At 39.5% G+C, this 23896-nt stretch overlaps 1 protein-coding gene across 15 annotated transcripts in view; it reads left to right on the forward strand.

Annotated features, from left to right (window-relative positions):
* Mga (MAX dimerization protein MGA) overlaps positions 1–23896 on the forward strand; it is an 82358-nt gene that overhangs the window by 26712 nt on the left and 31750 nt on the right. For all 15 annotated transcript variants that reach the window (XM_052722689.1, XM_052722688.1, XM_052722695.1 and 12 more), the window contains exons 3-11: positions 7481–8420; positions 10665–10743; positions 10862–10957; positions 13260–13391; positions 13651–13755; positions 15132–15799; positions 17313–17655; positions 22709–22932; positions 23522–23704. In XM_052722689.1, the coding sequence (XP_052578649.1) occupies positions 7481–8420; positions 10665–10743; positions 10862–10957; positions 13260–13391; positions 13651–13755; positions 15132–15799; positions 17313–17655; positions 22709–22932; positions 23522–23704 (2770 nt within the window). The remainder of the gene's footprint in view (positions 1–7480; positions 8421–10664; positions 10744–10861; positions 10958–13259; positions 13392–13650; positions 13756–15131; positions 15800–17312; positions 17656–22708; positions 22933–23521; positions 23705–23896) is intronic.

The following is a 23896-nucleotide window of genomic DNA, read 5'->3' on the forward strand; positions in this document are numbered from 1 at the left end:
CTTTCTTTCTTTCTTTCTTTCTTTCTTTCTTTCTTTCTTTCTTTCTTTCTTTCTTTCTTTCTTTCTTTCCTTCTTTCTTTCTTTCTTTCTTTCTTTCTTCTTTCTTCCTTCCTTCCTTTTTTTTTTTTTTTGTTTAAGATTTATTTTGTATACAGTGTTCTGTCTGCATGTCAGAAGAGGGCACTAAATCTCATTATAGATGGTTGTGAGCCACCATGTAGTTGCTGGGAATTGAACTCAGGACCTCTGGAAGAGCAGCCAGTGCTCTTAACCTCTGAGCCATCTCTCCAGCCCTAGTTCTCCCCTTTTTTGGTTATATTTACTGTGTATGTATGTATGTGAATGTGGATTGTATGTGTCATGGTGCGTGTGTGGAAGTCAGAAGACAACTTGCGGGAGTCAGTTCTTTTCTGCCATCATGTGGAGCTAGGGATTGAACTGAGGTCATCTGGCTGTATGTGTATATGTGGCCCCTTCCACTATAATTAAATTAAAAAAAAAAAGATTTATCTTCATTTTTGTTTTGGTATCTGTGTGAGTACCTATTTGAGTTTGGATGCCTGCAGAGGCCAGAAACTTAGCATTTAGCCCAGGATGGCCTGAAACTTGGGCATAATTCTCCTGCCTCAGCATCTTGAGTGCTGGGATTGCAAACATGAGCCACCAAACCTAGGTTACTTCTTCTTTTTTTAAATTATAAAAAGTTTAAAATGACTAGGTAGGTGTAGTGGTGCACACCTTTAATTCTATTGCTCTGGAGGGAGGCAGGCAGATCTCTTTGGGCCAGTCTAGTCTTTATAACAAGTTTCAGGTCAGCCAGGATACATAGTAACACCCTGTCTAAAGCAATCAAGAATAGTGTGGGGGATCAGCCCCCACCTTTTACTGGGTTCCTACTAGGAGGAGGGAGGAATAAGGAGTATTAGGTAGAATGATAGGTCTAGCCAAGAAGAAAGACAGGATAGCTTTGGGAGGACCTGGATCAAAATCCACTGGCCCAGAACTTTTATTCAAAAGGGTTTTTTATAACAATGCCAAGGGGCAAGGCAAAAGACCTCCCCCTGCTAGATAGAGCCAAGTGTAGACCCTTCCAAATACCTAGTACTCAGGCTGGTGGTCCAGGCATCCTCTTATGTAGTCCTGCTGGGTAAAACAAGCTCAGATATCACTAGGAAACCTCCGTAGGTTCCCACACAATAGAATATTTAAGATGCTGGGGTTGGGGTGGCCCAGCATGATGGAGGCACTTGATGCCAGGTCTAAACAGGTTAATTTGAGTTTGATCCCCCAGATCCCACATCATTAAAGAAGACTGATTCCCACTAGTTGTCCTCTGACTAATACATGTAAACACACAAACACGTAATGAGAATTTTTTTTATGTCCTAAGATGTTCACATGACATAAAATTTGCTTATTTAAAGTATACGGTAGAAGTTGGGAATATAGTTCAGTGGGCAGCATGCTCCATTAGCATGCGCAGAGCCTTGGTTTCCATCCCCAGTGCTGCACAAAGGCAGGAGGGATGGTGAATGCCTGTAATGAACCCATCATTAGGGAGGTGGAGGCAGGAGGATCTGAAGTGAAAGTTCTTCCTCAGCTATACAGTGAGAGACTACTGGTGCTTTGTTATCTGCATTTTAACCAGAATGGAAGTTACACACTGAAGGATTTTTGAACAAGTTGTACAGGAGCAAGTGACTACTGCTCACATAGTTGATCGTGCATATTTGATATATTTGGATTTTATGAAGTCAATGTACATTAAGTTAGTAAGTCCTGAAAAAAGTTAGTGTTCCATTGAGATATATTAGACTTGGAATTGTATTCTGTTCAACTAAGATAGTAAATTGGATTTGTGTGGCTGTAGTACATGAAATATTGTATAGGTTATTGTTTAAGGTGAGCCTAAAAGCAGGATAGATGAAATTGGATGTTGAAAAACACACTCTAGGAAATGTCTTTTTAGTTTCAAAAGCCTTCAAAATACCTTTGAACAGGGACATAACATTAATACAGTTCTTTTTTTTTTTTTTTTTCGGTTTTTCAAGACAGGGTTTCTCTGTGTAGCTTTGCGCCTTTCCTGGAACTCACTTGGTAGCCCAGGCTGGCCTCGAACTCACAGAGATCCGCCTGGCTCTGCCTCCCGAGTGCTGGGATTAAAGGCGTGCGCCACCACCGCCTGGCAGTTCTTTTTTTTTTTTTTAATAGATTTTTGAAGTGAAAAAAATTGTAATTCTGTTTCATTGTATATTGTTTGTAACTGAGTGTGTTGTGTGTATATAGTGTGACTTGTATAAGTGTTTAGAAGGAAAAAATAGAGGTACAGAGATTTAGCTTTAAGATTCCTATATTTGATCATTCTAAATTCATCTGGAGCACTCTTTGGAATCGTAGACATTAACCTAACTCTTTAGTCCTACCATGTCTACAAGACCCATATTGGTACAGTTTTAAGTCCTTTAAATAACTAATTGGGAGGAGGGCCTTTTTCTCCCTCAGTCAGTTCTAAAAAAAAATTTTTCTTGGTTATATGTACTTCCCTGTAGATACTCTTAGCACCCACCCATGCCATAGTTTCATATAGCTCTGGCTGTATGAGATAGTTTCATATAGCTCTGGCTGGTCTGGAACACCTTGTATTTACTATGCATTCAAGATTAACCTTGAGCTTCTTTCTCCACCCTGCTCCATCCCCCCAACCCCTCACCCCCACACCCCGTAAAGCAGACATTTCCTGTCTTGACCTCCTGTTCCCAAATACTCAGCACCTGTTTCCTAAATTACCACACAGAGGCTTATATTGATTATAAATGATCGGCCAATAGTTTAGGCTTGTTACTGGCTAACTCTTACACTTAAATTAACCCATATTTCTATTTATGCTTTGCCCCATGGCTCATGACTTGTTACCTCATTTTCTACATGTCCTGCTTGCCCAGCAGCTCGCTGGTGTCCCTCTTCACTCCACCCTCCTTCTTTCCATCATTCTCAGTTTTGCTTTCCTGTCTAACTTTCTGCCCAACTACTGGCCTGTTAGCTTTTTATTAACAATGAGAGTAATACATATTTACAGTGTAGAAAAGGATTGTTCCACAGCATTTCCCCCTTTTTGTTTAATTAAAAAGGAAGCTTTTAACCTTGATATAAGTAAAACTATATACAACAAAAACAATTATTAAGTAAGAATTACAGTAACAATGTCCATTTGTATTTGGCAAAATTAAAGAAAATACTCTATCATCTATCTTATCTTTGTGAGCCCTAAGTTTTATGTGAAAATACTCTATCATCTATCTTATCTTTGTGAGCCCTAAATTTTATGTCTAATTTTTACCCTTTTATCCTAACTAAGAGAAATTATAACTGACTTTCTAGTCTTCAACTCAATCAAAGACTCTAGAAGGATGAAACGTTACCTAATGACAGGGCCATTAGGCTGCCTGGACAGTCACCCAAACTTTCTCTGCAACCTTGGGGCATTCATCTTTGACCTACAGGCCTAGCATATCTGACATATCTCTATTTTCCTGAGAAGCAGGGAATTTTGAAGGATTGTCCTACCTTGTCTTGGCAAAGTTTGTCAGTTGCTTTTCTTGTGTCCTGCTTGTCCAGTTTGGACAGTAACTGTCAGCAATTGAGGCAAGGACAGTTTCTTTGCCCACATGGCTAGCTTTTGCCATAAAGAAAACAAACTCCATACAGAGCTTCTTTGATGCATTTTCTCTGAAGTAGATTGGTGCTGCCAGGAGCAGACATATCTCACTGTCACAGGAAGCCTAAGTCATTAAAACATTTTAAATGCCATATTCTGTAGATCTTTGAAGTGTTTGAAGATTATGTATTTATCTGAAATATGTCTCTGTATACCTAGAAAACCTAACTAACATGACTATAAGTTTGATAGATATAGGTGACAATTATAGATGACTAATTATTAACCTGTATTTTTTAACTATACATTATATTTTTAAATGAGTTGCTTAAGCACAATATCCCAAACAAAAGTAGAAACACATACAGCATAACAAAAATAACCTCAAATTTATATCAATATACAGAAATCCATACCAATGTAAAATATTTGAGACTAGTAGTTTTTTTTGTTTAAAAGTAGAGTCAATAATTTCCCCTTTTATCCCCCCTTTTTCTTTTTAGAATGAGATCCCTGAATCTAATCTCCTTTGTTCAGCATTTTTTCTGACTATTGCCAATAACAACTTGTAACACCCCCCCCTAAATGATAAACATTCATAATTTATTTTTGGAAATGTGGGTGTAGTTTTCTAGACTACTTCCTGCTGATTTGGGGTGCTGCTAATCTTTGGGGGACCCTGAGAAAATTTATGAGTATGGTCAAGTCATGACTGGAGTATTCTGTGAGGCTGGATTATCTCAGCCAGCAGCCTGGAAGCCGTTCTGTATGCAGAATTCAGAGGACTCTGCAACAGAGGCATTCTGAAACATTGAATCATCTGGGCCATCCATTCCCATCAGAGATTTTTCAGAGGGGATCTTCCTCAATAAAACCTGATTTTTCATAACCCAGAATGAATCCAGAGCCTCTCATTTCCTGTGGAAACAAAAGCAGAACCTCTTTCCCAAAGTAAGACTTAAATTTTGAAGTCAAGATATTTTTAAAATATATAGGTTGGTTTAACCTAGCAGCTTTCGTAATCAAATGTCTCACAGCAGTTATCATTTGTTCATTAGCAGTTAAAAAATTTAGATAGCAGAATAACATACAGTATCCTGACTCTCTGTGTTTTCCATCTTTATGTGACTTACTATATTTTATTATTCTATTCCTTTTTTAAAGACTATTTTAAAATTATATATTTAAATCTAAGATTATATATTCTTTTTTTCTTGACCTCTCTCTCCCAAGCTTACACATATTTTTTAAACACTGTGATCTGTTTAGAGGCTCTTTTCATCTGAATCTGTCCTTACTGCACATCTGTAACCTTTTATGTCTGCATGAGCAAAAAAACAAACAAAAACCTGCTGTGTAACTTAGATCATGGCATGCTGGTGCTGGATCCTCCCCCTCGGTTCCCTGAGAGTCTAGTCTCATGGTGGAGGTAGGTTTACCACCTGCTCTGGGAGCCATGTTTACCACCCTAACTCTGAGAAGTTTCTGGGTCCACACTTGTCACAAGTAGCATGCTGCCCACTGTTCATAAACTCCATTTAAGTGGGAACAGGGCCTCTGAAAAGAGCCTCGCAGTTTTTGCAGCTAGCACCAAGCCAGGAAGCTGTCTCTTAAAGGAGCTGAGCCTCTGCTCACTGCCAGCAAAACAAAGCCCACTGAAGTAAAGGCTGTTACCAAGAAGCCTCGTTTGACTATGTTTTTGTGTGTTTAGAATTCTTTTCCAAGTTCTCTCAGTTTTTATGTGGAAATTTCAGCCACAAGTTGGAATGCCATATGTAAACAGACATTAGGGACCTTTCCCATCCCAACTCTTTGTTCCCAAACCTGGCAGCTGCTTTCCAAATTACCACACAGAGGCTTATATTAATTATAAATACTTGGCCAATAGCTCAGGCTTGTTACTGGCTAACTCTTACACTTAAATTAACCCATATTTCTATTTATGCTTTGCCCCATGGCTCATGACTTGTTACCTCATTTTCTACATGTCCTGCTTGCCCAGCAGCTGGCTGGTGTCCCTTTACACTCCACCCTCCTTCTTTCCATCATTCTGTTTTGCTTTCCTGTCTAACTTCCTGCTCAGTTACTGGCCTGTTAGTTTTTATTAACCAAGAGAGTAATACATATTTACAGTGTAGAAAAGGATTGTTCCACAGCCGCGCCCCCCTCCCCGCCAGGGTTTCCTTGTGTAGACTTAGTTGTCTTGGAACTCAGAGATCAGCCTGTCTTGAGTGCCGGATCAAAGGTGTGCACCACCACTGCTCAGCCTGGCTGACCTTTTTTGTTGTTGTTGTTGTTTGGTTTTGGTTTTTCAGACCAGGGTTTCTGTAGATCTGGCTGTCCTAGAACTTACTCTGTAGACCATGCTGGTCTCAAACTCAGAGATCTGACTTCCTCTGCCTCCCCAATGCTGGGGTTAAAGGTGTGCACCACCACCACTCAGCTGACCTTTTTTGAATTATTTTTACTTTTAGTTTGTGTGTGTGTGTAGGTCAGAGGTCTAGTGGGAGTTGGTTTTCCTTTTGCCATCTTGGTCCCAGGGATCACATCCAGACCATCAGATTGAACTCAACAGCAGGTACCTTTACCACTGAGCCAACTCAAAGGCCTGATCTTGAATTTCTTACTTTCTCTGTCTCCACTTTCTAAGTGCTAAGATTACACATATGTGCCATTATTCTTGATTTATGTGATGCTGAGGATTGACCTAGGGCTTTGTACATCCTGCCTGGGCAAGTACTTTACAGACTGAGTCCCCAGTTGTATATAACCTAGCCTTTTATTTTGGAAGAGTTTGTGGCAAACTCTTTATCTATCTATCTATCTATCTATCTATCTATCTATCTATCTATCTATCTATCTATCTATATCTATCTATCTATTTTTGATTCAGGGTCTCACTATATAGCCCTGGCTGGCATGAAATTCTTTATGTAGATCTGGCCTCACCTCAGGTCCACCTGCTTCTGAGTGCTGGAATTAAAGACATGTTCCATTACCTTACTATTACCATGAATGCGCTGCCCAGCTGCTCTGGTAAATCCTTACATTGGAAGCATGTCTTTTTTGGGGCATGGGGAGGGTGCTGGAATTGAACCTAGGACCTTGCACTTGTTGGGCAGGTATTCTGCTACTGAGCCACACACACCCTTATTCCTTAAAAGTGAGTTTTTTAATTTGAAAAATTGAAGATCTTCTGATAGTAACCTGAGTATACTAAGAATGTATTGGTTAAGATGTTAAATTTTGTTTAGATATTTTATCTGAAATACAGAAATGAACTAGCAGTTTGAAAGCACATTAATTTATTGTAATTCCTAGTTGTGATAGACATTTCTTTTTCCTCTTGCTTATTGGCAATTGATGATGCATGCATTTTAAGTTTTTGATCGGTTCTAGCTGACTTCAATATGGAGTTCTGTATATCTGATCAATATCTAAAGGCAAGCAAGTTTTATAAGGTACTCTGCATTTTGATTTAATGATAAGGGTAAACTATATTCTTTTCCCATGCTTTATTTATATAAGTGGGGTCAGTTTATGTAGTGATAGGGATTGAACTCAGGACTTTTTTGTGTTCTAGGCAAGAATTCTACCAACTGAGCTACATTCCCAGCCCTGGAACTTTGCTCTTGAATTGTATTTTTTTATAAAACATTGATAAATGTGTTATGTTAGTAAATTGCTTTTGAGTACTTTGTTAAGTTACAGTTTTTAAGGAATGGCTCATGAAATCTGATACATTAATTCGTCTTAACTGTTTTTCCCGTCTTGAGTCTTGTTTATGAATAGTTCTGTACTTTTTATCTTCCTCTCTCTCTCTAGTCTTACTGCGAACAGTTTTGAAGATGATTCCCAGATTGCCTCACCGTTAAACCCGAATGGAAACTTTAATGTCGTTATTAAAGAGGAGCCTTTAGATGATTATGATTATGAACTTGGTGAATGCCCAGAAGGGGTCACCGTGAAGCAAGAAGAGACAGATGAGGAAACGGATGTCTACTCCAACAGCGATGATGATCCTATTTTAGAGAAACAACTAAAGAGACACAATAAAGTTGATAACTTGGAAGCTGATCATCCATCTAATAAATGGCTACCGAGTAGCCCAGGTGTTGCTAAAGCTAAAATGTTTAAATTAGATGCTGGAAAAATGCCAGTGGTTTACCTAGAACCTTGTGCGGTCACCAAAAACACAGTGAAAATTTCTGAACTCCCTGATAATATGCTTTCTACATCTCGAAAAGATAAATCAGTGTTGGCAGAATTAGAATATTTGCCTACATATATTGAAAATTCCAGTGGGACTGGCTTTTGCTTAAGTAAGGATTCAGAAAATAGTCTCAGAAAACATTCATCAGATCTCAGAATGGTACAAAAATATACTTTACTTAAAGAACCTCAGTGGAACTATCCTGACGTATTTGATAACAGCACAGAAAGAACAAATGACAGTTCAAAGGGATCAACTGGAGACTCGTTTTCAGGAAAAGAGGACTTGGGCAAAAAGCGAACAGCTGTGCTTAAAATGACAACACCCTCAAAGACTGTGAATGCTAGCCAGAGTGCCTCTCTAAATACTCCTGGAAAAAGAGGAAGGCCTCGAAAGGTGAGACTCTCTAAGGCAGGGAGACCACCTAAAAACACAGGGAAGTCTTTAACTGCTACAAAGAATATTCCTGTAGGCCCTGGAAATACCTTCCCTGATGTGAAGCCTGATCTAGAAGATGTGGATGGTGTGCTCTTTGTTTCCTTTGAATCAAAGGTAAGATTATGATGATCAGCTTTCTTTCTAAGGTCTGTTTTGAATTATGTATTGGCTTAAAATTTAAGATCTACTTTTGTTAATGTATCCATTTGTGAGTATGTTTGGGGAAAGGGAATGAGTATCTTCACATTGGTTTAGTTAACAGTAATCACCTCTTAACATACTTACTTGCTTTGAAATAGACTTTAAAAATGTACCTTTGCTTAGATATCACTATAATATATGCAGGATATTTATCTGATTTAAAAAAAAAAGATTTATGTGTGTCTTTGTATGTGAGTGCAGGTGCCTGTGGAAGCCAGAGGCATTGGGTTGCCCTGGAGCTAGAGTTACAGGCAGTTGTGAGCCATCTGACATTGGTGCTGGAAATTGAACTTGGAATTTTCATTGTTGCAGACTCAAAGAAAGTGTAACAATATATGAAAAGTGCACTTTTTTATTTCCTGAGATACTTCATCTCTCCTACCACTGGTTAGTAACAGTGTTGTAGAGTATTAGAGAACCAAATACTAGCAGTCTTTTTTTTTTTTTTTTTTTTTTTTTGAGACGGGCTCTCTACACAGCTTTGACTGTACTAGAATGCAGTCAGCTCTAGATTAGGCTAGCCTTGAACTCACAGAGATCCATTTGATGCTTCCTCTGAGAGCTGGGACTAAAGGTGTGTGCCACCATGTCCAGCTCAGTGCTAGCAGTCTTGATGACTTGAGTCTTACATAATTAGTGTTAGGGTTTGCCCTCCTCTGACCCTACATGCATATTATTTTTCATGCAGATGTTTTAAGGAGTCTAGTTAGTATTCTTAAGTTGACTGTAGATGCTGGATGTCTTTCTACCTGGTCTTCTCCTCTGTTACTGGGAAAGCTTCTTTTTTGTTTTTGTTTGTTTGTTTTTGTTTTTTTAATCGAGACAGGGTTTCTCTGTGTAGTTTTGGTGCCTGTCCTGGATTTCGCTCTATAGACCAGGCTGGCCTCGAACTCGCTGAGATCCACCTGGCTCTGCCTCCTGAGTGCTGGGATTAAAGGCATGTGCCCGCCGCCTGGCTTTGAGAAAGCTTCTTTATGTAGGCTCTGAGACCTGAGCATGCAGATTGTGGGCAGATATAGTTTGATGTTGGTTTAGTGTGAGATCGTATTTGTCTTTTTTCCTGGTAGTGGTGATGTTTTTCCTCTCCCTCCTTCCTCCTCTTCCTTTTTCTCCCTTCCTCCTTTTCTTCTTTGCCTTCTTCCTCTTTCCTTCTCTTCACTCTCTGACCACCCCACCCCTGTGTTTGTAGCAGGAATGGGGGAGAACAGTACTAGAGATCAAACCCAGGTCCTTGTATATAATAAGGCAAGTGTTCTACTACTAGACTACATCTTAGCCCCTTATGATTAAAATAATTGAATGCTAATACTGTAGAAAATAATAAAAAGTACATTACACAGGATGTGGTGATACATGCCTGCAATCCTATCACTTGGGAGATAGAGAGGCAGCATGATCGGGAATTGACTGTAAAACTCAGCTACTTAATGAGTTTGAGTCCAGCCTGGGTTACATGAAACCCCCAATAATGCTAGAACAATTACTCCTGTTCTATGAATTTGAAGCTATTACTGAAATACGCTGTTTTCATACTCTTAGGCCTTTGTTGCTATTTTTTAAAGTTTCTGTGTGTGTGAGCGGTGTATGCATGTATTTGGGTGTCAGTGTGCATGCCTGTGTGAGTGTGTGCAGAGGCCAGAGGTTGGCACCTTCTTCGTTGTTGCAGTCTCATTCTTGGAGATAGGGTATCCTCATTAAACTTGGTGCTCACTGATTGGCTAGGCTAGCTGACCGATGAGCGCCAGAGATCCTCCTGTCTCCTTCACCCCAACCCCACTAGGGGTTACAGAAAAGTGCCACCATACCCAGCTTTTACATGGGTACTGGGGATGATAAACCAGGTTTTCATTATTACATGGCAAGCACTGTACCTGCTGAACATTCCCTCCAGCCTCTGGTCATCATCGTCATTTTGTTTAATTTCCTTTAAAAATTTTAGAAGTAGCCGGGCGGTGGTGGCGCATGCCTTTAATCCCAGCACTCGGGAGGCAGAGCCAGGCGGATCTCTGTGAGTTCGAGGCCAGCCTGGGCTACCAAGTGAGTTCCAGGAAAAGGCGCAAAGCTACACAGAGAAACCCTGTCTCGAAAAACCAAAAAAAAAAAAAAAAAAAAAAATTTTAGAAGTAACATAAACTGGATTTTATTTTTAATATATAGGAGGCGCTAGATATTCATGCAGTTGATGGGACCACAGAAGAACCTTCTAGTCTTCCAACTACAACCACAAATGATCCAGGTATTATATAAGAGTATACATTCAGATATATTTGCTGTTGGGGCTGTAGTAGTGAAGTGTGGAACATTTATTCTCTCTGATATGTACATTATTTTTTTTTATCACTGTTTGTGACTAGGTTGCAGAACAAGAATTTCCCAGTTGGAAAAGGAATTAATAGAAGATTTGAAGTCTTTGCGGCATAAGCAGGTGATCCATCCTGCTCTTCAAGAAGGTACTAGTTTCAAAGTATGGACAAGCCAGTTTGTCTTCTGTCCATTGTCTCCTTCCTTTTTTTCCTTACTATCTCTTTTTGCTTATTTCTCTGTTCTTTATTTTCTCTTTCCCTTCTATCCTTGATTTCATTTCAGTACCTCTCAACTAGCAATTTTTTTATTTTCTCTGCTTCTAAATTTCTTTTCAACTTAAAAACACATATAGGTCCTTACTCTAGTTATATATAATAAGGAGTATGTGTGTGTTTAATGTATCACAGAAAGCAGTGTTTTCTCTTCAAAATGGGAGCATTTTGCAGTTTTAAAACTCTGGTTACATTTGTTTTTTGTTTTGTTTTTTTTTTTTTTTTTTGCTGCTTTGTGGGGTTGAGAGTTCTATTTTTATTTCTTTTTTTTTTTTTTTTTTTTGGTTTTTCGAGACAGGGTTTCTCTGTGTAGCTTTGCGCCTTTCCTGGATCTCGCGCTGTAGACCAGGCTGGCCTCGAACTCACAGAGATCCGCCTGGCTCTGCCTCCCGAGTGCTGGGATTAAAGGCGTGCGCCACCACCGCCCGGCTTATTTTTATTTCTTAAATAACATCTTTAAGGACACACACACACACACACACACACACACACTTTTCTTGGGGCTGAAAAGATGGCTCAGTAGATAAAGGGTGTTTGCTATCGAGTATGAAGATCTTACTTTGATTCCCAGTATACACACACATAAGAAAGTCAGATATGGCAGTATATGCCTGCAATCTTCTTGGTGCTTGGAAAAAAGAGACAAAAGAATCCCTGATTCTTGCTGTCTGGTCAGTTTAGCCAAGGTGGAGTGTTCCAGGTGCATTGAGAGACCTTGTCAGAAAAAATACAGTGAAGGGTGATTGAGGAAGATACCTATTATCTGCCTCTGACCTCCACACGTACAGGCACAAGTGTTCAAGCATAAATACAAGAGTATTTTCCTCACTATGTGTCTACAAGTATATAACATTTGGAGGAGTGTTGGAAACTTAATTAAAAAATTTAGACGGCACAGTTCGTGAAGGTACTTGTTGCCAAATCTGATGATTAGATTTCAGTCTTTGGAACCTCTGTAGTAAAAAGAAAGATATAACTCCTACAAGTTGTCCTGACTTCCACATGCCAACTTCCTAGATCCTTTGTGAGTTTTTGATTGGAAACTTGAGCCTGTTACTTCTGTTTCGTATTATATAATAATTTATTATGGGGTTATATTGTAGACCAGACTGGCCTCTGTCTTATCCTCTTGACTTCTCCAGTGCTTACATGCCTCCTTAATATATTTTTTTTGTTTGTTTTTAGTGGTAACCTATCCATTACAGTGTTACTCTCTGTCACCTTTAAACTCCTTTTGGCCTTCGTTTTGTAAAAATTCTGGTGAAATATTTTCCCAAAGTATTGTCTCTTAATTTATAAGTAAGTCTTATTTTAGGCTCATTGATAATAATTGAAGAATTAGTGCCTGTAATTAGGCCCGAAACTCCATCTCTGGCAAGGTTTTATTAGAGATTCTAGAAGGACTCTGAACCTCAGGGGCTAAAAAATAAAAGATTTGAATTTTGCTTTATTTATTTATTTTGCTTAAGAATTGCTACAAATTTGGCAACGTAAAACAAAATACATTTATATCTTACATTTTCTGTGTATTTGCAGTATGAGCATGGCTTGTGTCCCTTGCTTAGGTTCTCAAAAGGCAATCAAGATGTTGATGAAGCAGTTGGCAAGGCTTGTTTTTCTCTTCATTATTTGCCAGAGAGGATTCTGCTCCCATTCCCCTTTAGCTTATCCCCGCCCCCTTTTTGTTTTTTGAGGTTTTTTTTTTTTTTTTTTTATGTTTTTTCAAGACAAGGTTTCTCTGTGTAGCCCTGGCTGTCCTGGAACTCACTTCATAGACCAGGCTAGCCTTTAGCTCACAGATATCTACCTGCTTCCGCCTTCCAAGTGCTGAGATTAAAGGCGTTCACTACCACCACCAAGTCCCCACCATCTTACTGATTGACAGAATTTATTTTCTTACAGCTTAAGCAACATTTCTAGGTTATCACATGTACATAATCATGAATGTTCCCGTGCCCTGTGCCACATTCCATTGGTTGTAAACAAATCATAGATTTTGCCCCTTATTCAAGGGTAGGTAATATGTAATACCATAAGGTAAAGATTTAAGTGGAGCTGTTACTGTTTAGTTCATCATTTTGCTTTTTACTATTTCCTTTATTAACTCTTTGAGTAAAAAAAAAAAAAATTTCCCAAAGAGAGAAATAATATGAGCTGTGGTCCTTTTTTCTTGTAGTGGGCTTAAAACTGAATTCAGTGGACCCAACAATGAGCATTGATCTTAAATACTTGGGAGTACAACTGCCTTTGGCTCCAGCCACCAGCTTTCCCTTTTGGAACCTTACAGGAACCAACCCTGCCTCTCCTGGTGAGTGTGTAGCATTTATATAATTGAACACTATTTTTCTTCTTTAATGTTTAGGTTATTTGTAGTATAAATTTTAAAGCATTACTTTTATCCTCCAATTTAGGATATTTAGATTCTGTTTAGGGTATTTTAGAGAGTAAATCTTTTGTTTCTTGGCATAGAATTAATACATAGGATGTATCATAGTAGAGAAACATAGTAATTTGACATACTTGGCCGACTAGAACTCTGGTCATTTCTTTTGCTTTTTCTTTTATAGATGCTGGGTTTCCTTTTGTTTCTAGGACAGGGAAGACCAATGACTTCACCAAGATCAAAGGGTGGAGAGGAAAATTTCATAGTGCTTCTGCATCTAGGAATGAAGGTAATTAGCCTTTTGTTTTTTGTGTTGTTTTGTTTTGTTCTAGAGATTAAACATAGGGTCCTAACAGCTTCTCAAGCACTTTCCTAGTCAGCTTAAAGCCTGCTCTTTCTCTGTTTTTGAGATGAAGTCTTTTTGAGTGTGGAATGCTGGCTTGAGCTCACAGTCCTCCTGCTCAGCCTCCCAAGTGCTGGAATTATAGGCATATGCCATCAAGCCTGGCTGGTCATTAATGATTGTTTTAAACTCTACATATGTTCTGAAAAATGTAGTCTTGGCCTAGGTTAGTGACACTTGCTTTTAATCCCAACACTGGAGACAAGTGGATTTCTGTGAGGTTAAGTCCAGTGTGACTACATAGTGAGTTCCAGGCCAGCCAGGGTTTCATAGTGAAGACCCTATTTCAAATCAAATCAGTCTCATTCAACTACTTGTCATTATCCTCCCCTCTCTCCTTTAAACTGAAATGAAAACAGTCTTGCTGGTATTTGTTTTCTCCCTAGCTACAACCTGGGGTTCCACTCCTATCCATTTCAAACCTAATAATCCTTGCGGCTTTCAAACTGTGTTTCCTTTTATTATGCTTAGTTACAAAAGCATCATTTCAGAACTATATACTTCAGAATTGTCTAGTAGTTCTGATAGTCTCGTGCTTTAGAATAAACTTGTAACCCAAAGGTTTTGGTTGGCAATATGAACCTATTTCACACTGCATTTGTTTATACCCTAACCAGCTTAGTTTGCCATTTGTCCTGAATAAATCTGTTTTACCTTTGAGTTTGTATATTCTTATAACAATGATAATATGTTTAAATCTTTACTAATATTTTGCTTTCCTAAAAATGGGATGTTGCTAGGTCTGTTGATATATACCATTGTAGTCCAGTCACTTGGGAGGCAAATGAAGGTAGATTGCAAGAGTTCTTGCCTAGTGCCAGATCCAAGACATCCAGGGCTACAAAATGAGAACTTGTTTCAAAATAAAACAAAACCAAACAAATGAAAACCCTTAAATGTTATGTTCTTCTTTTTATGGCTTTCCCTCTTCCCTTGCATTTTGTTTCAGAGGACTCAGGTCTCTTAAATAATCCTTGGCATTCTATTGAAGTCTTCTTTCATTTAATTTCTTTTTTTTTCCCTTGCTGTTTGTTATGTTTTTGTTCATCACTGGTTTCTATAGTTAGGTGAAAAGATTTATGACTTGTATCTGAAACACTGTCTCATTTGTCCTGGTTTTCTATTTTTTCTTCTTTCTGAATAGGAACAGTTTATTGAAGTCTCAATAGCATGTAGCTAAGTACTTCTGACCTTGTAGAATGTTTTTCCTAGAGATGTAAACCTCTCCAAGGTTTAAATATCTTGTATCTCCTTATTTCTAGGTGGAAATGCCGAGGCTTCACTGAAAAACCGTTCTGCCTTCTGTAGTGATAAGCTAGATGAGTACTTGGAAAATGAAGGCAAGCTGATGGAAACAAGCATGGGCTTCTCTTCCAATGCTCCCACATCTCCAGTAGTATACCAGCTACCTACCAAGAGTACCAGCTATGTTCGAACTCTTGATAGTGTACTCAAGAAGCAATCTACTGTTTCCCCTTCTACCTCTTACTCTGTGAAGTCCCATTCTGTAACCACTGCCTCTCGAAAAACAAAATCTCAAAACAAACAAGCAACACTGAGTGGTCGAACTAAATCATCTTATAAGTCTATTTTACCATACCCTGTTTCACCAAAACAGAAAAACTCTCATGTGATCCCAGGAGATAAAATTGCTAAGAATTCCTTAAGTACAGCCTCAGATAATCAGGTGACTAACTTGGTTGTGCCAGCTGTAGATGAAAGTGCGTTTCCAAAGCAGATTAGTCTGCGGCAGGCGCAGCAACAGCAGCTGCAGCAGCAGCAGCAGCAAGGAACACGCCCTCTAGGGCTGTCGAAGTCTCAAGTAAAGCTTATGGACCTGGAAGACTGTGCGCTTTGGGAAGGAAAACCAAGGACATACATTACTGAAGAGCGAGCAGATGTCTCCTTGACAACTCTGCTTACTGCTCAAGTAAGTATTTGCTATTTTCTGTAAACATTGGTGCTTAGCTAGAATTAGACATTGATGCTTTTGGCAAATGGATAAGCTGGGGTTTATCGTTGTAATTACCTAGGTGACATCTGCCTGTCTGTTCCTCCCGAGTGCCAGGATTTAGGGTGTGGCACACAACACCTGGCTTGGCATATGCTTTTAATCCCAGTGCTCAGGAGACAGAGGCAGGTGGATCTCAGTGAGTTCAAGGCCAGCCTGGTCTACAGACTGAGCTCCAGGACAGCTAGGGCTACATAGTGAGACCCTGTCTTAAACAAACAAAAAATGTAGGAAGTTATAAAGGTACCTGATATTGACCTCTGGCCTCCAATTGTGTATGTGTGAGGTGGCGCACGTGTGTGTATACACACACACACACACACACACACAGAGTTGCACATGCATACACTGCACACATACCACAAATAAATTAAAAAAGTAAAATTAAATTCTGGGGCTAGCAAGCTGGCTTAGTAGTTAAAAATGCTTTCTGCACAAGCCTAGTAACTTGAGTTCAGTCCCCAGAAACAGTGTAAAGGTGGATAAAGAGAACCAACTGCACAACCTTGTTTTCTGACCTCTACATATGTACTGTGGCATGTGCACCCTCATATATCATACACACACAATAAGTAAAAAAATAAAATTCTGCACTGAATTCTAGAGCTGAAATCATGAGTTGTTGGCAGTAAATGCTTTCTGTAATTTGTGTGTTGTGTGCATATATGCATGTGTATTTCTATTGTGCATGCGTTTGTGTTTGTAAGTTAAAGTTGATGTTAGCTGTCTTGTTTAGACCCTCTCCCCTTTATTTATAGAGACAGGATCTCTTGTTGATACTGGAGCTAGTTAGCCAGCAGCTGGCCCCAGAGATCCCCATCTCTGCCCCCCCCCCCCCCAGTACAGCGATTACAGGTGGCTGCTTTGAGTGGAAGCACCGTGTCCACTGAGTCCACTCTCTAGTATGTGTCCTGTATTTACTAGTCATTCATAAAGTTTCATGCATGGATGACTTTCCTCCCTTTTATTGTTTAGTTAGAACATTTTGTAGAAAATAGTAGATAGCAATTACTTTTGATTTTTTTTTTCAGACCATATATGCTGTTGGAGTGTTATTCACTCTGCTGTTGCAGTCTAGGCAATATGAGCCTGCTTATGCTTCAGGAAAACCTCCTGAAACATTAAGTTTGACGTATGCACCTTAGATTTGTCAGTTCTGCAGAAGAACATTATGTGTGGTATCTAGTGATTAAATAGCCTGTATTTGATATTTTTGCTCTTAATGAGAAATTTCTTTGGCTAATATGTGCTAATGCATTAGAGTGGGAGCTTGTTTACTCAGAGTCCTAATTATGTGTGTAGTCTGACCTTTGAGTCTATGTCAATCTTGTATTAGTCCTCATAATCAGAAGGTAGGTCAGTATGTGACTCGTAAGTTGGTGGTGGTATTGGGAGGACTCAGTAACACTTTAACTTTCTCACTTCACTTCAGGCATCCCTCAAAACCAAACCTATCCACACAATCATAAGGAAACGAGCTCCTCCATGCAACAATGACTTCTGTCGCCTGGGTTGTGTCTGTTCCAGTCTAGCTTTGGAGAAGCGCCAGCCTGCTCACTGCCGTCGACCAGACTGCATGTTTGGCTGCACTTGTTTGAAAAGAAAAGTTGTATTGGTTAAAGGGGGCTCCAAAACAAAGCATTTCCATAAGAAGGCTGCTCATCGAGATCCGTTGTTTTATGATACACTGGGAGAAGAACCAAGGGAAAGAGGAGGAGTCAGAGAAGATGATGAACAATTGAAGGAGAAAAAGAAGAGAAAGAAGCTGGAATACAGTGAGTTGAGTTGTTTGGTTGGTTGGTTGGTTTGGTTTTTCAAGACAGGGTTTCTCGTGTAGCCCTGGCTGTCCTGGATCTCGCTCTGTAGACCAGGCTGGCCTCAGACTCAGAGATCTGCCTGTCTCTGCCTCCTGAGTGATGAGATTAAAGGTGCGTACCATCACCACCCTACAGTGAGTATTAATTAATTTAAAACTCTCTTAGTTTTTTGTAAAAGTATACTTCTTGTTGTATGTGTGTGTACCTGTTTCTGTGAATGTATATAGAGAAACCAGATTGAAGTCACGTGTTTTCCTCAGTTGCTTTCCACTTGATTAAATAATTTTTTTTTCTTTCTTTCTTTTTCTTTTTTTTTTTTTTTTTTGGAGACAGGGTTTCTCTGTGTAGCTTTGGAGCCTTTCCTGGATCTCGCTCTGTAGACCAGACTGGCCTTGAACTCATGGAGATCTGCCTGCCTCTGCCTCTCGAGTGCTGGGATTAAAGGCATGTGCCACCACCACCACCTGGCTTGATTAAAATAATTTTTAATTACATTTATTTATTTTGCATATGTGTATGTGTGTATGCATTCTTTTTTTTTTTTGGTTTTTTCGAGACAGGGTTTCTCTGTGTAGCTTTGCGCCTCTCCTGGAACTCACTTAGTAGCCCAGGCTGGCCTCGAACTCACAGAGATCCGCCTGGCTCTGCCTCCCGAGTGCTGGGATTAAAGGCGTGCGCCACCACCGCCCGGCCATGTGTATGCATTCTTAAGTGTGGCAGTCAACGGACAACTTGAAGGAGTTCGTTCTCACCCTTTACCACGTGGGTCCTGGGGATCAAATTTGGGTTGTCAGGTTTGATGGCAAATTCCTAATGTTCTGAGCCATCTCACTGGCCCTCCACTTTTTTTTTTTTCTTTTAAATCGAGACAGGGTTTCTCTGTTTAACAGTTCTCGCTGTCCTGGAACTTGCTTTGTAGACTAGGCTGGCCTTGAACTCACAGAGATCCACCTGCCTTTGCCTCTCAAGTCCTGGGATTAAAAGTGTGCATCACCACTGCCCTCCTGCTCTCCACTCATTGATGTGGCCAGACTTGCTGGCCAATGACTTCCCAGGGGTCTTGTTTCTACTTCCCCAGTTCTGGAACTGCCACACCTGTTTTTTAATATTGGTGCTGGGACCTGTACTTTGGGTTTTCATGTCTATGTGGGAAACACTTGAATGACTTAATCTTTCTCCTCATCGTGTGTGTGTGTGTGTGTGTCTGTGTGTGTCTGTGTGTGTCTATGTCTGTATGTCTGTGCGTGCGCGCTCTTTCTTAGCACTGTGGACTGAACCTCTACAATTGAACTAAGTCCTCAATCCCCTCTAAAATGTTTTTCATGTATTTAACACTTACTTGTGTGTGCCTGAATATATGTACCACCTGCATGTAGGAGTTCTCCAAGGTCAGAAGAGACATCCTCTTAAACTGGAGTTAAAAATGGTTGAACCGCCATGAAGGTTCTGGGAACTGAACCCAGGTTTCGTTTATTTATGGAGGCAGGATCTCTTGTTGAAACAAACTAGTTTAGCGAGCCATCTAGTCCCAGGGATCCCTATCTCACTCTCAAGTACTGAGATTACAGATTGCTTTTTTGCCTGCCCAGCTTTTATGTAGGTTCTAAGGATCCAGATTCTGGTCTTCAATGCTTGAGTGGCAGGGCTTTATCTACTGAGCCACCTCCCTAGCCTTCTGTTGTGTACCTACTAGGAATCTCTCTAAACATGCTGGCTCACACTTTTGTTTGTTTGTTTGTTTTTTTGGTTTTTCGAGACAGGGTTTCTCTGTGTAGCTTTGCACCTGTCCTGGAACTCACTTGGTAGCCCAGGCTGGCCTCGAACTCACAGAGATCCGCCTGGCTCTGCCTCCCGAGTGCTGGGATTAAAGGCGTGCGCCACCACCGCCCGGCTGGCTCACACTTTTAATCTCAGTCTTTAGGAGGCTGAGAAATGAGGATAGCTGAATCCAAGGCCAGCCTCGTTTATAGAGATGTTCTGTCTCAATTGCCTCCCCAACCAAAGAAGAGCATAAAAAGTCATCTAATACAAAGTAGATGTGGCCTCAGAAGTTAGAAAAACTTCTTTGGAATTAGCTACATTGCTAGACTAGAAAACAATGTCTTTAAAGTAGAAAATTACAAGTTACAAATACGAATGTGTTTTATATATATATATATATATATATATATATATATTTTTTAAATAGGCCAATCATGTTTGAGAACCTGGGTGATATGATGTTCTTGATTAGATGATGTATGACACTGTCAATGAAAACCAAGAAGACAGGGAAGGCAAAATTTTTGGTACAAGGAAATACAGTAACTAAATCAGTAAATGTTTTGGTAAAAATTTGAGCAATTAGTAAAAGTAAAGAGACTCTGTTTGAACAATTGGAATGCATGATTAAATTTCTTCTCTAAAAGGTGGTTTGTATACATTCTGTCAGGATAGGATTAATCACATAATTATGATTTTGAAAATGAGCTGATAGATTTTGTAGTTTTTAAAATAGAGTGACCTATATAGAAACCATGAAGACTCAGGCATGATTATAGAACAGGAATCAGTAACATAAACCCAATGGTTGTGTGAAAATGTTGTTAGAGCTGAAGGTTAAAGAGCCCATCCCCTTCCATCCCAATGATTTCTTAGTTTCCACTAAATCATGACAATCATCACTAAAGCTACAGATAGCTAAAATTAGTTTCGGAGCTGAGTTCAAAGACAGCCAGGACTACACAGAAATTATCTCACAAAAAAAGAAAGGCAGAGAGAGAGAGGAAAATAGAACAAACAAAAAATTCGTTATTGGTAGGGACAGTGGATCTCTGATGGGAGGCATGTTTTTCCTTTGTACATTTCTTTGTAGGATTTTAATTTCTACAGGTTTATATTGTATAACTAGAATATAAATTAAAACTATATTCTCATTGCATGAAATCTAGACTGTTATGATTCCTTTTTTTTTTTTTTGTAATTACGATGACTTAAAGGATTTATGTTGTTAAAATCCCACTAATCTGTTAATGTGAAGGAGGAACACAAACATCATCAGACACCTTGTAAGAATGCCATATACATTTTGCAATCTTAGGCTGAGGAAGCTTTATTCTCCATTTTGCAAATGACCTGATTGATGCTTAGTCTCAGTTTAAATTACCCAAGATTATGTAGTTTTTCTGACTTGTAAAACTCCATGTTCTTTCTAGTATGATTTCTAAAGTGTGGTTTCTTGAATTTTTTGTTTGTTTGTTTTGTTTTTCAAGACAGGGTTTCTCTGTGTAGTCCTTGCCGTCCTTGAATTCGCTCTGTAGACCAGATTGGCCTCGAACTCAGAGGTGTGCCTGCCCCTGCCTCCCCAGTGCTGGGATTAGAGGCATGTGCCACCACCACCTGGTGGTTTCTTGAATTTTTAATTTTACCTGCCTATATTCTCTTTCGGCTGTCACTCTGTCACCTGTTTAGCCTTTGATTTTGATTTTTTTTTGGGGGGGGGCTCCAAAAATATGGCTAGCTGTGTAAAGGCCATGTGGTGATTTGCTGTGAGCAATATCAAGCATAATAGGATAGATAAAACCTGGCATTCTTTTTTTAAATGATTTATTTATTTTTATTTTATGTGCATTTGGCATTTTACCTGCATGTATGTCTAAAAGAAAATGAACTTAACAATTTTCCATGACCAGAATAGACTTTTTAAAAGGCCATATAATCCTCTCAATGAGTATTTTTAAAAAATTAGCAAATCCAGACTGGCATGGTGGCACACACCTTTAATCCCAGCACTTGGGAGGCATAGGTTTGTGGGTCTCTATGAATTTGAGGCCAGCCTGGTCTGCATAGTGAGAAATACATAATGAGACTCTGTCTTGAGAATACCAAAAAGAAAAAAGAATTGCCAAAATCTGTTTCTGATAAAAATAGTCACTCTAGAAACAGAAAGGCCCTTTATTTGTCTGTTAATGAGATCTGTGAAACATTTTACAATGTGTTAATCATGAAAGACTGAGCTGGTGCTCCTCTTCCCCCAAAGACAGAATGAGGAAGAATGTGCGTGCTTTCAATCACTCTGCATAACATCGCACTGAAGGTGCAAGTGCCATGGCCTGTAGTCTCAGCATTTGGGAGTCTGAGGTGGGAGTATTGTTCAATCCAAGAATTAGACCAACTTGGGTAATAGCCAGAGTACATCTCAAAAACAAACCAGTCCCAGGAAAACTACACAATGACAGTCCTATCCAGATTGGAAAGGAAGAAGTAAAATGAACATTTTTCCATAGAGAGAAAAATCCTAAGCTGTTAGAAGTATGAATTAATTTAGTGAGACCACAACATATTAGCATGTAATGTATAAGCAATGGACAATTGGAAGTTGAAATAAAAATTACCATTTAAAATAACATCTAAGGGGCTGGAGAGATGGCTCAGGGGTTAAGAGCACGGGCTGTTCTTCCAGAGGTCCTGAGTTCAGTTCCCAGCAACCACATGGTGGCTCACAACCACCTGTAATGAGATCTGGTGCCTTCTTCTGGCGGGCAGGAGTACATGCAAATAGAACACTGTATACATAATAAATAAATAAATCTTTTAAAAAAAAAATCTAAGGGTTGGTGGGATGACTTAGCCAGTAAAGGCGCTTGCTGCTAAGCTGGATGACCTGAGTTTGATCCCTGGAATCCACGTGATGGAAAGAGAGAACATACTTCCAAAAGTTGTCCTCTGACTTCTACACATGCTCTGTTTCACACAGGTTTACTCCCACCTCCAATTTTAAGATAATAGCTAAAGAGATGAGACATGATAAATTTAACAAAAGATGCCATAGATATATGTATGTATGTATACATGTATGTATATACACACACATACTTTGTTTTATTCTTAGCTATTGTCTTGGTTGGAGATAAATACATTAATGCATATGAAGACAACTAGAGATCTTACAGGGAGCATCTGTTTGATTGTTACAAGTTACTGTCTTTTGTGAGGGAAGCACCTAAATAACATGTCCTCCTCTTCTGTTAAGCCGTATGTGAAGCGGAACCTGAACAGCCTGTTCGACATTACCCACTGTGGGTGAAAGTGGAAGGTGAAGTAGATCCAGAGCCAGTTTATATTCCAACACCTTCTGTCATGGAGCCTGTGAGACCATTGGTGTCACCTCAGCCAGACATACCTTCTACTACCGTGAAGGGCAAACCCACTGGAATTAAACCAGCACGAGCATACACTCCCAAACCCAATCCTGTGGTAAGCTGGAGTGGTGGTTTGTTTCTTACTGTGAGTTCCATAGGCCATTTGTAAAGGGGACAGATTTCAAGCAGAGTTTTTGTTAATATTCTATGAAGAATTGAGGTAATGTGTCTGAGGGCTCTTCTTCTCTGTCTTAGTTTATTTGTTCTCGATTTTAAAATGTGATAAAAGTGAAAGTGATTAGTAACAAAGATAGTCGAGTTTTTCCTTCAAGTTCATAGAAAGATGAGCTTTTTCATCATTTATTTTTTATTTTTGTGTATGTATATTTATGTGTGTATGCCATATATGTATGGGTGCCCTCAGAGCCCAGATGTGAGTGTGGGATCTTGTGCAGCTGTAGTTAGAGGCAGTTGGGAGGCAGAGGCAGGTGGATCTCTTGAGTTTGAGAGATCCAGCCTGGCCCTCAGAGGGAGATTCGGGATAGCAAGGGCTGCACAGAGAGACCCTGTATTGAAAAAGAAAGAAACAAAAAACCAAAAAAAACCCTTCTGTAATGGAAACAAAGATTAAAGTCTCTTTTCAGATTCTCGGATGTTTTTTTCCCCATCATTGTAATGGTGTGTCTTGTTATTGACACTCACAGATACGAGAGGAGGACAAAGATCCCGTCTATTTGTACTTTGAAAGTATGATGACTTGTGCCCGAGTTCGCGTGTATGAACGGAAGAACGAGGAACAGAGGCGGCCGTCTCCACCAGTGTCCCCGTCTTTGTTATATCAGCAGCAGAGTTCGTGGTCTTCTAGTCCGGAGAACCATAGTACAAAGGTGAGGGCATCTGTAACCTGTACAGAGTAACCTGTACATTTCCAGTTCCCTGGTGCTATTAGCATTTTTAGTGCTGTCATCATAGTCTTCTCTGTGTTTCCTATGATGTGTAAATAAGCCTGTATCTCTTCTTGATGGTTTAATCTTTCTCTCGGTGTTATTTATTAAAATCCTTTAGCAATTAAAATAAAT

Source organism: Peromyscus californicus, unplaced genomic scaffold (genome assembly GCF_007827085.1).
Source record: "Peromyscus californicus insignis strain IS unplaced genomic scaffold, ASM782708v3 Scaffold_7__1_contigs__length_154581171, whole genome shotgun sequence".
NCBI lineage: Eukaryota > Metazoa > Chordata > Mammalia > Rodentia > Cricetidae > Peromyscus > Peromyscus californicus.